The following is a 15,327-nucleotide window of genomic DNA, read 5'->3' as shown; positions in this document are numbered from 1 at the left end:
AAAGTAAGAACAGGAGTTGTAGAACATGGGAGGGTGCTGTGTCCCCCAATGAAGGCTCCAGATTTTACGGTAAGCAACCCAAAAATCCTGTTTTCTCGTTCGCCTTATTGGGGGACACAGAGACCATGGGACGTCCCAAAGCAGTCCCTGAGGTGGGAAACAAATTTCCGTCAGGCCAGTGGACTCACCACTGCTGCCTGCAGAATCCTTCTACCTAGGCTGGCGTCCGCCGAAGCGTAGGTGTGGACCCTGTAGAATTTCACAAACGTGTGATCCGAAGACCAAGTTGCAGTTTTGCAAAGCTGCAGAACGGAGGCTCTGTGGCGTACCGCCCAGGAAGCACCCACTGCCCGGGTAGAGTGCGCTCTGATCCCTGGAGGGGCCACTCGATGCTTAACCCGGTAGGCCTCCAAAATTGCCGATCTGATCCAGCGAGCAATAGTAGCTTTGGAAGCCGGGTGACCTTTCCGCGCCCCATCTGGAATGACGAAAAGAGAGTCTGTCTTTCGCAAGGAAGACGTCCTAGACAGATAGACTCTCATCGTCCTGACCAGATCCAGCTTGTTCAGGGACCGCTCCCGAGGGTGAGTTGGACTCGGACAGAAGGACGGCAGAACAATATCCTCATTGAGGTGAAAGGAGAACACCACCTTCGGAAGAAAAGAGGGCGGAGGCCGCAGAACTACCTTGTCCTGGTGAAGTACCAGGAAAGGAGAGCGGCAAGAAAGAGCCGCCAATTCCGACACGCGCCGGATGGAGGTGATGGCCACCAGAAAGGCTACCTTCCAGGAGAGAAGGGAAAGGGAGACTTCTCTGAGAGGTTCAAAGGGAGAACCTTGCAGAACCTCAAGAACCAGATTAAGATCCCATGGATCTACGGGCGCTCGATACGGAGGGGCCGTGTGAGCCACGCCCTGAAGAAAGGTTTTGACCTGAGGGCGGGAGGCCAAAGTCTTCTGAAATAAAATGGAGAGTGCCGAAACTTGACCCTTCAAGGAACTGAGAGCAAGCCCCGCATCCAGCCCTGCCTGAAGAAACGCCAGAACGGAAGGGAGCGAAAATCACATAGGCGCGATGTTATTGGCCTCACACCAAGTGAAATAGGCCTTCCAAGTACGGTAGTAAATTTTGGAAGATGATGGCTTCCTGGCTCGGATCATGGTATGAATTACTCGACTGGAGAATCCTGCCCGTTTCAAAACCTCGGTCTCAACAGCCACGCCGTTAAATTGAGCGGCAGAGAATTGGGGTGGCAAATCTGACCTTGAGACAGCAGATCTGCCCTGTCTGGAAGCTTCCAGGGGGCGTCCGCGAGAAGGTTGACAATGTCCGCGAACCAAGACCTTCTGGGCCAATTCGGGGCGATGAGAATGACTGGAATTCCTTCTGCTTTGATCTTCTTCAACAGCTTGGGAAGAAGAGGCAGGGGAGCTCAAACTGTGACCAAGGAATGGCCAGAGCGTCGGCGCCCACTGCGAGAGGATCTCGAGCTCTGGATACAAACTGTGGGACCTTCCTGTTGAGGCGAGAAGCTAGCAGATCTACGTCCGAGGTTCCCCAACGACTGCAGAGCTGAAGAAATACCTCCGGGTGTAGGGACCACTCTCCTGCCGCGAGACTCTTGCGGCTGAGAAAGTCGGCGGCCCAGTTGTCTACGCCGGGAATGTGTACCGCGGAGATTGTCGGAATCGAAATCTCTGCCCACTGAAGGATCTTGGACACTTCTGCCAGGGCTGAGGCACTCCGTGTCCCTCCTTGGCGGTTGACACATGCCACCGCTGTGGCGTTGTCTGTCTGAATCCGGACAGGCAGGCCCCTGAGGAGTCTCTCCCAGTGGACGAGAGCCAGATGGATCGCTCGTATCTCTAGAACGTTGATCGGCAGAGCAGATTCTTGAGTCGACCAACGACCCTGAACAGTGTGATTGCGGAACACTGCACCCCAGCCGAGGAGGCTGGCATCCGTTGTTACAATCTGCCAATGAACAGGAAGAAAAGACCGCCCCAAGAGGATGAGAGGTGACGTCAACCACCAGTTGAGTGACCGCTTGATCCGGCATGAAAGACGAACAGGGCGATCCAGGGACAGAGCCGACCTGTTCCACCTCGACAGAATGGCGTGTTGGAGAGGTCTGGCGTGAAATTGGGCAAAGGGAACTGCCTCTATCGCCGCCATTTTTCCCAGGACCCTCATAGCTGTTCGGAGGGACGGAAATCGTGTGGTCTGCAGCGATCGCACAGCCTGCTGCAGGGAGAGAATCTTCTCTTGTGGGAGAAAGACCCTTGACCGACGAGTGTCGAACAGTAGGCCCAGAAACACAAGACGTTGAGTAGGGACCAGACAGGACTTTTTCCTGTTGATGATCCACCCGAAATCGGAAAGAGTGTCCAGGACGATCGTCAAACTTAGGCGCGCCTGCTGGAAAGAGGGAGCTTTGATCAGAATATCGTCGAGGTACGGAAAAGGAACGAGACCTCTGATCCTCAACAAGGCCATCAACGCAGCCACGATCTTCGTGAAGACTCTGGGAGCGGTGGCGAGACCGAAGGGCAGCGCGACGAACTGGTAATGTTCCTGGCGAACCGCAAAACGCAGGAACTTCTGATGTCCGGAGAATATGGGAACATGTAGATAGGCATCTTGGATGTCTATCGAACACATGAATTCCTGCTCCTCCATAGAAGCGATTACCGAACGAACCGACTCCATCCAGAAGTGGCGAAGACGAACTCTCTTGTTGAGCAGCTTGAGATCCAAGATGGGTCGGACCGCCCCGTCTTTTTTCGGCACGACAAACAGGTTTGAATAAAACCCTGTAAACCGCTCCGATTCGGGAACGGGCACAATCACCCCGGAACTGAGGAGAGAATCGATGGCCGTAAAGAACCCCGGGATCAAAGCTGGATCTTTTGGAGGACGGGATTCGAAGAAACGATCCCGTGGAAGAGAGACGAACTCTATCTTGTATCCTGACGATACAACCTCCCTGACCCAAGCGTCCTCTATCGAGGCCAGCCAGACGTCCTTGAAGAACAGGAGTCGACCTCCCAATTGGGAGGGACCCAGGAGGGAGTGGGTCTGAAGGAAACTTTCTTCCTATCTTGGCGTGCCTGCGGTCTTTGCTGGTTGGAGGAGGTCTCCGCCGTATTGAAACGGCGGTAAGCCCGAAAGGGTCGAAACTGACACCTCAGTGGGGGTCTGCGAGGTTTGGCCTGAGGCAGGAGAGAACTCGTGCCTCCGGTGGCGTCCTTAATAATTTGGTCCAATTGGGATCCAAAGAGGCGCCCTCCCTGAAAAGGCAGATTAGTAAGAGACTTTTTAGAAGACAGGTCCGCATGCCAGGCCTTGAGCCAAATTGTACGTCGGATTGCCACAACGTTACTTGACGCCTGGACTGCGCAGGATGCGGCATCCAAAGAAGCAGAAAGCAGATAATCCCCCGCATGGGAAATCTGATTGGCAAGATTGGCCAATCGATCTGGTTGTGCTTTCTCTAGGATGCCCTGACGAAGATCCTCTGCCCAAGTGGCTATAATAATAATAATAATAATAATAATAATAATAATTTTTATTTATATAGCGCCAACATATTCCGCAGCACTTTACAATTAAGCGGGGACATGTACAGACAATAAATTCAATACAAGTTAAGACAATTCAAACAATGACATTAGGAGTGAGGTCCCTGCTCGCAAGCTTACAATCTACAAGGAAATGGGGGGACACAGTAGGTGAGAAATGCTTGTTAATTCAGGTCTGGCAATTATAATAGGGATTTTCATATAAAGCTGCATGATCCGGTCATCAGCCCGTGTGTTTAAGTGCAATAGACAAGTATCAAGTGCAGTTATCATGTGCATGAAGGGTGTGGAGACAGATGAATAGTAGGGTGCAGATTCAGAATAATATTTGGAAGGAGGGAACAGGGCAAAGTTAGCTTGCTGAGTAGTTGATGTGATAGGCTTCTTTGAAGAGATGGGTTTTCAAAGCGCGCTTGAATAGGTCAGGGCTAGGTATCAGTCTGATCGTCTGGGGAAGTGCATTCCAGAGAGCTGGAGCAGCACGAGAGAAGTCTTGGAGACGGAGGTGCGAGGTTCGGATTACGGGGGATGTTAGTCTTAGGTCATTTGTAGAACGGAGGGCACGTGTAGGGCGATAGACAGACATGAGAGAGGAGATATAAGGCGGTGCAGAACAGTGGAGAGCTTTGTGGGTGAGAGAGATGAGTTTATACTGGACTGGCTATGGCTTTTGCTGCCCAAGATGAAGCAAAAATTGGTCATACCGCCGTCGAAGCTGCTTTGAAGGCAGACTTCGCTAGGGATTCTATGATCCTATCATTAGAATCCCTAAGAGACGCCATGCCTGAAAGCGGGAGAACCGTGTTATTAGAAAGCCTGGACACGGGCGGATCGACCGAGGGAGAAGCAGACCAGTTGTCCGTGAGCTCTTTAGCAAACGGGTACAGAACGCCGAGACGCTTCCCTCGTTGAAAGCGTCTGGTCGGATCCCCTCTTTCCCTGGTAAAAATCTTTCCAAACTCGGAATGTAAAGGGAATACCCTGGAGGGTGTTTCCTCCCGTCTGAACGAAACCTCCTGATCTGAGGATTTCGCAGGGGGGTCAGCAATGTCGAAGGTCTGATGGATCGCTGCAATGAGGTTCTGCATAGTAACCCTCATGTTTGCATCCTGATCCGAATCCAGCTCTAAGATCCCCTCAGATGATCCGTCCGAGAGCGCTTCACCTGACTCGGGAGAGGAGGCCCGGGAGGGAGGCTGCCGAGAAAGACTATGTGGTGACATGGGGCGAGGAGAGGAATCCGGCTGGGGATCCTGCCTGGGTCTTTTGCGACTAACGCTGGCCGACTCAGATGGAATCTCTCAGGACCTGCTGGACCCTGCAGAGGTGTCCAGGGGCAACTTATCCAGGACGGCTACTAGGGTCTGAGATACCCTGGTGAGGTCTGCCACTGACTGTGATAGAGACGAGGCCCAGCCAGGCATGGGGGGGTTCACTCTCGCCTGGGGCCCTAGATGGCTCCTGGGCGGCGTCAGGCTGAATAGGGTTGCTACAATCCAGGCAGAGGGAAGTGGACTGACCTGAGGGAAGTTTGCGATTGCAAGAAGAGCATGCAAAGTACTTAACTAAGGTGCAAGAGGAGGCAGGAGGACGAGAGCGGTCAGACTTAGAATTAGACATACTGACGGACAGACACTGAGGCAGTGCCGGAAGGTTGGGGGACAGGAGGCAGAGGAGGGTGTCAGTCTGCAGTCGCAGCTACTCACGGTCTGGTGTCCTGTCGCAGCTTCCAGCAAATGAAGTGCACGGCTCGTCTGGGCTTGCAGGGGGGCACGGCAGATAAGACAGCGTCCGGCTGACAGGCTGTGAAGATGGCGGCAGCCTGAGAACAGAGCAGGAAGCGCGCGCTTCCCTGCAGAGACCGAGGAAGAAGATGGGCGGGGCTAACCGCCGATGTTAAAAATGGCGCCGTCCTATCCAGACTGGGGTGGGTGGAGACAGCGCCGCCTCAGGGAGACTTAGAGTGAGGGGAGAAGGCGGTGGGCAGGCTTAAAGCGGGCGGGAGGAAAGCCCGAGAAAGAAGGCGGGGGGCGTGGCCGCGACGCAGGACAAGGCCCAAGATGAAGCCGGGGCCTGGATTAGAAGAGGCGGCCGCCTGTCAGCGCGGGGGCCCCGCAGCACTGCCGCGGTGACCGCTCCTGAGGCTCGCTGGGGCCGGAAGGAAGAATAAAACCCCCCTAGAAATGCACTGGGGGCAAGTTGCGGCAGAACAGGCCGAGAAGCCGGGGCCTGAATTAACGGGGTGTAACGGGGCCTTAGGTGGCACTGTAGATTTCCCTGGAGATAATAGATCATTCCTAGGGTCCCAGCAGTATGACATCTCAGCTGATTCTTAACAAAATGTGAAAGTAAAATCCAGGCAACCATTCAAGGGTTAGGGTACCGTTACACTTAGCGATGCACCAGTGATCCCGACAACGATATGACCCGGTCAGGATCGCTGGTGCATCGCTAAGTGGTCGCTAGTGAGCTGCCAAACAGGCAGACCTCACCAGCCACATAGCAGCGGTCGGGGGTCGCTAATTACCTATCAGACGAGGCGATGAAGACGTCCACGCGTCGCTCGTCACCACAGCAGGAAGCCCAGCAGGAAGCTGACGACGAGAAACGGCCCAGGCCGTTCTCGCGCAATCAGCATCAGCGATAACCAGCGGGGGAGCCGGTCGGAGGTAAGTATCACACATAGCGATATCGCTAGCAATATCGCTGCTGTGTCACAAAACCAGTGATGTTATAGCGATATTGCTAGCGATATCGCTTAGTGTAACAGGCCCTTTAGACCTTGTGCCTGGTTAGATGAGCTCAATCCCATTTACATAACACTGAAAAGTAGAGTTGGCTCTCTGTACCCATAATTGGCAGAGGGCACCAGGGGGTGCCTCAACTGATCACACATGAGCACCATATACTCGGCACATGTTTTGTACTGGGAATCTGCTTTAATGATATACATGAGAAGACAGCAGTATAGAGGAGACTGTACCTTGTCTCTTCAGCATCTGGTAAGCATCCTTTATCTTATTCTCCTCCGGTAGAGCTACCGTCCAGCTGTATAACAAGCCTACAACTTTGCTCTTTACCTTCTCCGACACCCTGTCTCCCAGGTACTGTGAAGAAAATGTTCCCATTAGACATAATAGTGTAAGTAATATTGCAACTTAAAAAGTAGAGTGACAACCAATGACCAGTGTTTGATTCCCCAGTTGTCAGATTAGGTCAGATAACACTTACCTTTGGAGACACAACCTTTATCAGTTCATTCAAAAAGCGAAATTTGCCAACTTCGCCATGAAATCTTCTTCCACAGTTCTTCATGCAGGCTTCCAGAACCTGAGGAGAAAGGAGTGCAGCAATAAACATCCAGCACTCCATTGTACATTCCCATCCTAAAGGCCTTCTGGCTCTCTCTCCTTATTGGCAATTTTATCATGCCATGAAAATAAATGAATATCGACTCATATTTATTGACATTAATAACAAGTAAAATCATTACAGCTGTTTGATATCCTTACAGAGTGGCCACCGGAGCAGAAATCTGGGACAAAGGAGGGCAATGTACTCACTGTAAGGGCCTGCAGCGCCTCCCATTCTTGCGGGGACTGGATTTTATGAGCTAGAAGTCTGACCGCGATCTGTGGACTAAGACGACAACATAATGATGACAAGATTTCCAATACATCAAGAATCTGAACCCAGGGGCATAACGATCACGGTTGCAGAGGTCATGACCACAACTAAGCCTGTGCATTTAAGGGTCATCGGACGCACATTCAGCTGAAGTGTATTGGGCGCAGGGGTCCATATACTGTAATACACGTTGATGGCCAATCAGAGGCCAGCAGCTGACACTGGCACGCATGTGACTAGGGACGCATGGCAGTGACATCAAGAGCTCCCATCGCTTGCACGCTGAAGTCAGCTGCCGGCTTTAGAAAAGGACATCGAGCGACATGGGAGTGGAATCAGAGGTGAGTAGAATGGTTTATTTTTTCGAGCAGTAGCAGAATGGTGGACATATATATCAAGACGAGGGATATATATACCAGGATGGCGCCCAGGATGAGGAACATATGTACTAGGATGGCGGTCATTTACTGTATATACCAGGATGAAAGACATACAGTGGGTACGGAAAGTAGTCAGACCCCTTTCAATCTGTCACTCTTTGTTTCATTGCAGCCATTTGGTAAATTTAAAAAAGTTCATTTTTTTCTCATTAAAGGGAATCTGTCACCCCATTTTCGACCTATAAGCTGCGTCCACCTCCATCAGGGGCTTATCTACAGCATTTTGTAAAGGCCCGAAAGGCTGCAGTGATAGTTGACTTTATGGAACTTTCTCCCATCTCCCTACTGCATCTGTGGAGCTCAGCCACAGTGATCTTGGGGTTCTTCTTTACCTCTCTCACCAAGGCTCTTCTCCCACGATTTCTCAGTTTGGCTGGACGGCCAGGTCTAGGATGACTTCTGGTGGTGCCAAACTACTTCCATTTAAGGATTATGGAGGCCACTGTGCTCTTAGGAACCTTGAGTGCAGCAGAAATTCTTTTGTAACCTTGGCCAAATCTGTGCCTTGCTACAATTCTGTCTCTCAGCTCCTTGGCCAGTTCCTTTGACTTCATGATTCTCATTTGGTCTGACATGCACTGTGAGGTCTTATATAGACAGGACTTGATTTGTAAAGGCGCACACCTATCAGTTTAATTAAACGCAGCTGGACTCCAGTGAAGAAGTAGAACCATCGCAAGGAGGATCACGAGGAAATGGACAGCATGTGACTTAAATATGTGTGTCTGAGCAAAGGGTCTGAATACTTAGTCATGGTTTGGACAGGATTAATGCCCTGCCCTCTCAGGGTTAATTGTGGTGGCCTCCCTTTGGATCTGGGAGGGGTATTTATACACAGTCTAGACTAGGATTCCCTGTCAGCTATACTTTCGTTTAGTCTGGGTGCCTGACCCCCTTGTGTGTGTGCTCGGTTTACGTTTGTTTGTTTTGCTCTCTGTGCTTGACTCTGTTCGTTTACTCCCTTGACTTTCTGACCTCCGGCTTCTTTTTGACTATCCCTCGGCTCACCCCTCGGTACATCGTTATCTCCTGGTTTTGACTTTGGCTCGTCTGACTACTCTCCGGTGTCTTTCGTCTCCTCTGCATCCTGGCGCTGCCCTCGGCCACCTCCCACCCGGTCACGTGGTTCAGGTCCTGCTAACCTGGTGAGTTCTCTGCCGCTCTGCTCTCAGCTCCTTCGTTGCAGCACGTAGCCTTCCCAGCAGCAGTTACACCAAGGAGCCGTGACACTTATGACCATCTGATATTTCAGTTTTTCTCTTTTAATAAATTTGCAAAAATTTCTACATTTCAGGGTTTTTTTTTCAGTCAAGATGGGGTGCAGACTGTACAGGGTGGGCCATTTATAGGGATACACCTAAATTAAATGGGAATGGTTGGTGATATCAACTTCCTGTTTGTGGCACATTAGTATGTGGGAGGGGGAAAACTCTTCAATATGGGTGGTGACCATGGTGGCCATTTTGAAATCGGCCCACCCAGGGGTATCCATATAATTGGCCCACGCTGTACAACTGGCTGCAATGAAACAAAGAGTGAAAATTTAAAGGGTTCTGAATACTTTCCGTACCCACTGGATGTATCAGGAAGGAGCCCAGAATGGGAGACATTAGTACATAATGGGGAGGGCAACTCATAAGTCTTTTAATAGAATCTTGAACGCCACAAGGGCCCATACATCTGACCAACATGCGGGGGGGTGTTTGTGTGTGTGTGTGTGGGGGGGGGGGGGAGTCAGAATTGTGAACCGAGGCCCATTAGACTAATTACAGCACTGTCTGTACCCGAAAATGAAAGCTAAGAATCCCCAAAATCCTGCAAAAACTCATGTTCCCCTGACTTACCCTTCAAGTTCCTTGTTGATTTGGTCACAGAAGCTAATGATATATTCCCAATCCTCTTGTCGGTTACAGGGGTTTGTGGCTTTATCTGCAGAAAGAAAAGGAGAATATGTGATGCATTTCTGTGGTCTCCATTTATTTATGTGTTTTACATTATAAACAAAACCTACGAAACGCTGATGGATCAGACATAACTCAATCATACGGCAGACTACAATCACGTGAGGTCAATGGGTTCAGGAGCGGACACAGAATGAAGAGGACCCTGTACAAGAACAATATATGGGCCCTTTGCAGTCCAATAGCTCGTTATAATGCACAATGCCTCCTGCTTTGGAGGCAGAAGTGACCCCCTTACCCCTTGGGCCCCTGTGCGCCCTTGGGTGCCCAGGTTGCACCAATGGTATTTCCAGTCTGGGTTCCATCATGGCACCTGCCCATTTCATGAGAACAGTACTGCATCCTACACTATTCTTCATATTAAATATGTGACCATAGCCTTGCACAACAGTGACAGCCATTTGAACAAGTCTACCCAAGCTGAAAGGCGCTGACATATGCGTCCCCTGACTGGCAGAATGTCCTTCGGCTCCTCTTTCAGTATAATGACCACCTACAACTTTTTAAAAAGAAGGACTTCTGTATTACATTTTACTTTAACTGGAACCAAATCTGTAGAAGGTGAAAAACTGCAGCAATTTACTAACAAGGATTCATTTAGGATAGTGTAATTACAGACTAGGCAATTTAAAAATTTGGAAAATTTATCACATTACCCCATGCACTTTCTTAACTTTGGCACATTTCTAGACTGTCTAGTATAACTTTACCCCACACCTATTACACCACACCAACATGCTTACCACACACCTTAAAAAAGAACATCATTTAGTGCAGCGCACCATAATGTTATTGCTTTGGGCGAGGGTCACACCAGCGTATTTTTTTCTCATCCGAAAGAATCAGGCCGATTATGCTACTCACACACTATCTGGAGCAACATCGGAGCGAGATCAGAGGGTGATCGGAGCGTGATCAGAGCGTGATCAGAGCGAGATCGGAGCGAGATCGGAGCGTGATCGGAGCGTGATCGGAGCGTGATCGGAGCGTGATCGGAGCGTGATCGGAGCGTGATCGGAGCGTGATCGGAGCGTGATCGGAGCGTGATCGGAGCGTGATCGGAGCGTGATCGGAGCGTGATCAGAGCGAGATCGGAGCGTGATCGGAGCGTGATCGGAGCGTGATCGGAGCGTGATCGGAGCGTGATCGGAGCGTGATCGGAGCGAGATCGGAGCGTGATCGGAGCGTGATCGGAGCGTGATCGGAGCGTGATCAGAGCGAGATCGGAGCGTGATCGGAGCGTGATCGGAGCGTGATCGGAGCGTGATCGGAGCGTGATCGGAGCGTGATCCAATTTTCACTTCTCCGTTCTGTTATCCGATTTGCAAGGCTGAGTGCAATCCAACTACTGGATCCAACTTGGGCGTGCAGCGATTTATTCATCGGACAAACGCTATCCAAGGAAAAAATGTGCCACGTGCACGGCCACAGAGAATAACACTTGTCTGAGTGCAATCTGATCCGATAATGCACTTATGTCCGCGAGCCCTTACACCCCTGTCATTTGTACGCAGCATTGGCCATTTTGAGTCCATGACACAACCCCTGAGCTATCACAGGTTTCTTTGTCGTATGTTAGTGTCCACCTTGTAACAGATCACTGCAATCTCTAGTGCACCAAAAAGGTGGTAACCACCAAATGGAACCATTAGACATTTCTAACAACCTACTGGTCCAAAGCTGCCGCTGCATTGTACAGACTATTACCACTGTGAGAGCAATCCCACAAACAACATCTATGTATATGAAGTATCTCTACAATGTTACGCCATTCTACTGGCCACAAGTCTACTGTAAATGGCCAAGCCCATCTGAATAAGTGATATCATACCGCTGGGGTCCCACTATCTAAGCCCCAATGATCCTGAGATAGGCGCTGATGGCAGATTCCCTGGGTGCCCCGGAGAGCTGTTGTGTAGGGTAAGAAAGTACGGGGATTGGCGGAGGTCAGACTCCCAGCGATTATTACCCTTAACTCATAGGAGAGCCCCGTATTTAATGGAGCGGTAGACGGCAAGCTCAACCTCTGCGCTAGACATTGTCTATGGGACGGATGGAAATAGCTGAACTCTGGACTTGGCATTCCTATACAGTGGGTACGGAAAGTATTCAGACCCCTTTAAATTTTTAACTCTTTCATTGCAGTCATTTGGTAAATTCAAAAAAGTTCATTTTTCTCATTATTGTACACTCTGCATCCCATCTTGACTGAAAAAAAACAAATGTAGACATTTTTGCAAATTTATTAAAAAAAAAAAAGAAAAACTGAAATATGACATGGTCATAAGGATTCAGACCCTTTGCTCAGACACTCATATTTAAGTCACATGCTGTCCATTTCCTTGGGATCCTGCTTGAGATGGTTCTACTCCTTCATTGGAGTCCAGCTGCGTTTAATTAAACTGATAGGACTTGATTTGTAAAGACACACACCTGTCTATATAAGGCCTCACAGCTCACAGTGCATGTCAGACCAAATGAGAATCATGAGGTCAAAGGAACTGACCAAGGAGCTCAGAGACAGAATTGTGGCAAGGCACAGATCTGGCCAAGGTTACAAATAAATTTCTGCAGTACTCAGGGTTCCTAAGAGCACAGTGACCTCCATAATCCTTAAATGGAAGAAGTTTGGGACCACCATAAGTCTTTCTAGACCTGGTCGTCCAGCCAAACTGAGCAATCGTGGGAGAAGAGCCTTGGTGAGAGAGGTAAAGAAGAACCCCAAGATCACTGTGGCTGAGCTCTAAAGATGCAGTAAGGAGATGGGAGAAAGTTCCAGAAAGTCAACTATCACTGCAGCCCTCCAACAGTCGGGCCTTTATGGCAGAGTTGCCCGATGGAAGCCTCTCATAAGTGCTAGACATATGAAAGCCCGCATAGAGTTTGCTAAAAAACACAGGGTCATTCCATGGTAACTTACGTTACATTCACAAGCCATAAACTGACTACAGACTGTTCTTTGAAAGCAGGCACAAAAATGAGTGAATGTTTATTGTACATTAAACTATTCTCAATAAATTTCAACACTTTGATTTTTCAACAATAAAATTAAATACAAAATACAATGTTATTACACTCCCTCACAGAAGTTATGTCGCTTATCCATGTTATGTAAATAAAAGCTTATAACCTGACGTTAAATTCATCCATTGGTTGTATAAATTATTCTTTTGAAAGCTGAAACCCTCCGAAATGTGGCTTTGGTTAAGAAAATAAATTGGCATCAATGCAGAAATATTGATCATTTAATGGACACAGACGTTACAAAAAAGGAAAGGCAATTGTCCATCATGAGACTGCCAAATTTTCTGTTCTGGTAAACAGGGGAGAAGAACTGTTTTTATTGTATTAAAACACCATAGTCCAAGTAACGTTAAATTTATTTTAACCTCTCAAGTTAAATGCAACAGTTTTTATAACAATAAATGCAGTTAACTTGCGTTACAACACAATATAGTAACTTACGTTACAAAGCTGATGGTAACTTGCGTTACATTACCATAGGTTTACTTCATCTGAAGGTAAGTTACCATCATCTTTGTAACGTAAGTTACTATATTGTGTTGTAACGTAAGCTCCCATGAAATGACCCAGCACATGAAGGAGTCCCAGACTACGAGAAATAAGATTCTCTGGTCTGATGAGATTAAGAGAGAACTTTTTGGTGATAATTCTAAGCAGTATGTGTGCAGAAAACCAGGCACTGCTCATCACCTGCGAAATACAATCCCAACAGTGAAACATGGTGGTGGGAGCATCATGCTATGGGGTGTTTTTCAGCTTCAGGGTCAGGACGACTGGTTGCAATTGAAGCAAAAGTGAATGCGGCCAATTACAGAGATATCCTGGATGAAGTCCTCTTCCAGAGTGCTCTGGGCCTCAGGCTTTGCTGAAGGTTTACCTTTCAACAAGACAATGACCCTAAGCACACAGCTAAAATAACAAAGGAGTGGCTTCAGAACAACTCTGTGACCGTTCTTGGCTGGCCCAGCCAAAGCCCTGACCTAATCTCAATTGAGAATCTCTGGAGAGACTGGAAAATGGCTGTCCATCAACGTTCACCATCCAACCTGACAGAACTGGAGAGGATCTGCAAGGAAGAATGGCAGAGGATCACCAAATCCAGGCAGGAAAAACTTGTTCCATCTTTCTAAAGAAGACTCATGGCTGTACTAGCTCAAAAGGGTACTTCTACTCAATACTGAGCAAAGGGTGTGAATACTTATAACCGTTTGATATTTCAGTTTTTCTTTCTTTAATAAATTTGCAAAATTTTCTACATTTCTGTTTTTTTTCCAGTCAAGATCAGGTGCAGAGTGTACAATAATGAGAAAAAAAGAATTTTTTTGAATTTACCAAATGGCTGTAATGAAACATACACCTTTGCTCCATTGTAGACGAGACTCATCGATGGAGAAAGGAGATCTTGCTATTTGGAGAATAACCCTTTAAGTGATGATAATGGCCAATGAAACGCCATCACTTACGAAGTCACAAATATCGCTTTAAAAAAGTTTTTTCGTTTCGGAATACCCTTGTCCTCTGGTTGAGGTTTGATTTACAAATCAAACTGATGTTTACTCACCCTCGCCAGCTCCAACTGGGAGGGTCTAACATCACATCGACAGCGCCAGCAGCCAATCAGTGAGATCAGCGCCTCTCAGCAGCTAATGCTGTCAATTCGAGCAGAGCTGCTAATATAACTGATTGACTACTGATTCGATGTGATGTCAGCACTGCCTAGTTTGGCTCCCGGGACGCTCTGTGATAATGTTACACCTTGTGCAGGGCCTGGAGGTTGTTGTGGGGTCCTGCACTGGGCACGCAGCGGCCCACGCTCTGGGGTCCTGCACTGGGCACGCAGCGGCCCACGCTCTGGGGTCCTGCACTGGGCACGCAGCGGCCCACGCTCTGGGGTCCTGCACTGGGCACGCAGCGGCCCACGCTCTGGGGTCCTGCACTGGGCACGCAGCGGCCCACGCTCTAGGGTCCTGCACTGGGCACGCAGCGGCCCACGCTCTGGGGTCCTGCACTGGGCACGCAGCGGCCCACGCTCTGGGGTCCTGCACTGGGCACGCAGCGGCCCACGCTCTGGGGTCCTGCACTGGGCACGCAGCGGCCCACGCTCTGGGGTCCTGCACTGGGCACGCAGAGTCCCACGCTCTGGGGTCCTGCACTGGGCACGCAGAGTCCCACGCTCTGGGGTCCTGCACTGGGCACGCAGCGGCCCACGCTCTGGGGTCCTGCACTGGGCACGCAGCGGCCCACGCTCTGGGGTCCTGCACTGGGCACGCAGCGGCCCACGCTCTGGGGTCCTGCACTGGGCACGCAGCGGCCCACGCTCTGGGGTCCTGCACTGGGCACGCAGCGGCCCACGCTCTGGGGTCCTGCACTGGGCACGCAGCGGCCCACGCTCTGGGGTCCTGCACTGGGCACGCAGAGTCCCACGCTCTGGGGTCCTGCACTGGGCACGCAGAGTCCCACGCTCTGGGGTCCTGCACTGGGCACGCAGCGGCCCACGCTCTGGGGTCCTGCACTGGGCACGCAGCGGCCCACGCTCTGGGGTCCTGCACTGGGCACGCAGCGGCCCACGCTCTGGGGTCCAGCACTGGGCACGCAGCGGCCCACGCTCTGGGGTCCTGCACTGGGCACGCAGCGGCCCACGCTCTGGGGTCCTGCACTGGGCAGCACGCAGCGGCCCACGCTCTGGGGTCCTGC

The 15,327-nt window shown here is 50.1% G+C and overlaps 1 protein-coding gene across 1 annotated transcript in view; it reads right to left on the bottom strand.

Annotated features, from left to right (window-relative positions):
- Positions 1 to 15,327, bottom strand: part of GGA3 (golgi associated, gamma adaptin ear containing, ARF binding protein 3) — a 64,153-nt gene that overhangs the window by 48,293 nt on the left and 533 nt on the right. The window contains exons 2-5 of the mRNA XM_073588021.1: positions 9,493 to 9,577; positions 7,145 to 7,220; positions 6,813 to 6,911; positions 6,565 to 6,688 (exon numbers count right to left, since the gene is read on the bottom strand). Coding sequence (XP_073444122.1) covers positions 6,565 to 6,688; positions 6,813 to 6,911; positions 7,145 to 7,220; positions 9,493 to 9,577 — 384 coding nt within the window. The remainder of the gene's footprint in view (positions 1 to 6,564; positions 6,689 to 6,812; positions 6,912 to 7,144; positions 7,221 to 9,492; positions 9,578 to 15,327) is intronic.

Source organism: Dendrobates tinctorius, unplaced genomic scaffold (assembly GCF_039654945.1).
Source record: "Dendrobates tinctorius isolate UK_male_01 unplaced genomic scaffold, ASM3965494v1 ptg000103l, whole genome shotgun sequence".
NCBI lineage: Eukaryota > Metazoa > Chordata > Amphibia > Anura > Dendrobatidae > Dendrobates > Dendrobates tinctorius.
Note: the sequence above shows the minus strand (reverse complement) of the source record. Positions and strands in the feature narration are given on the sequence as shown.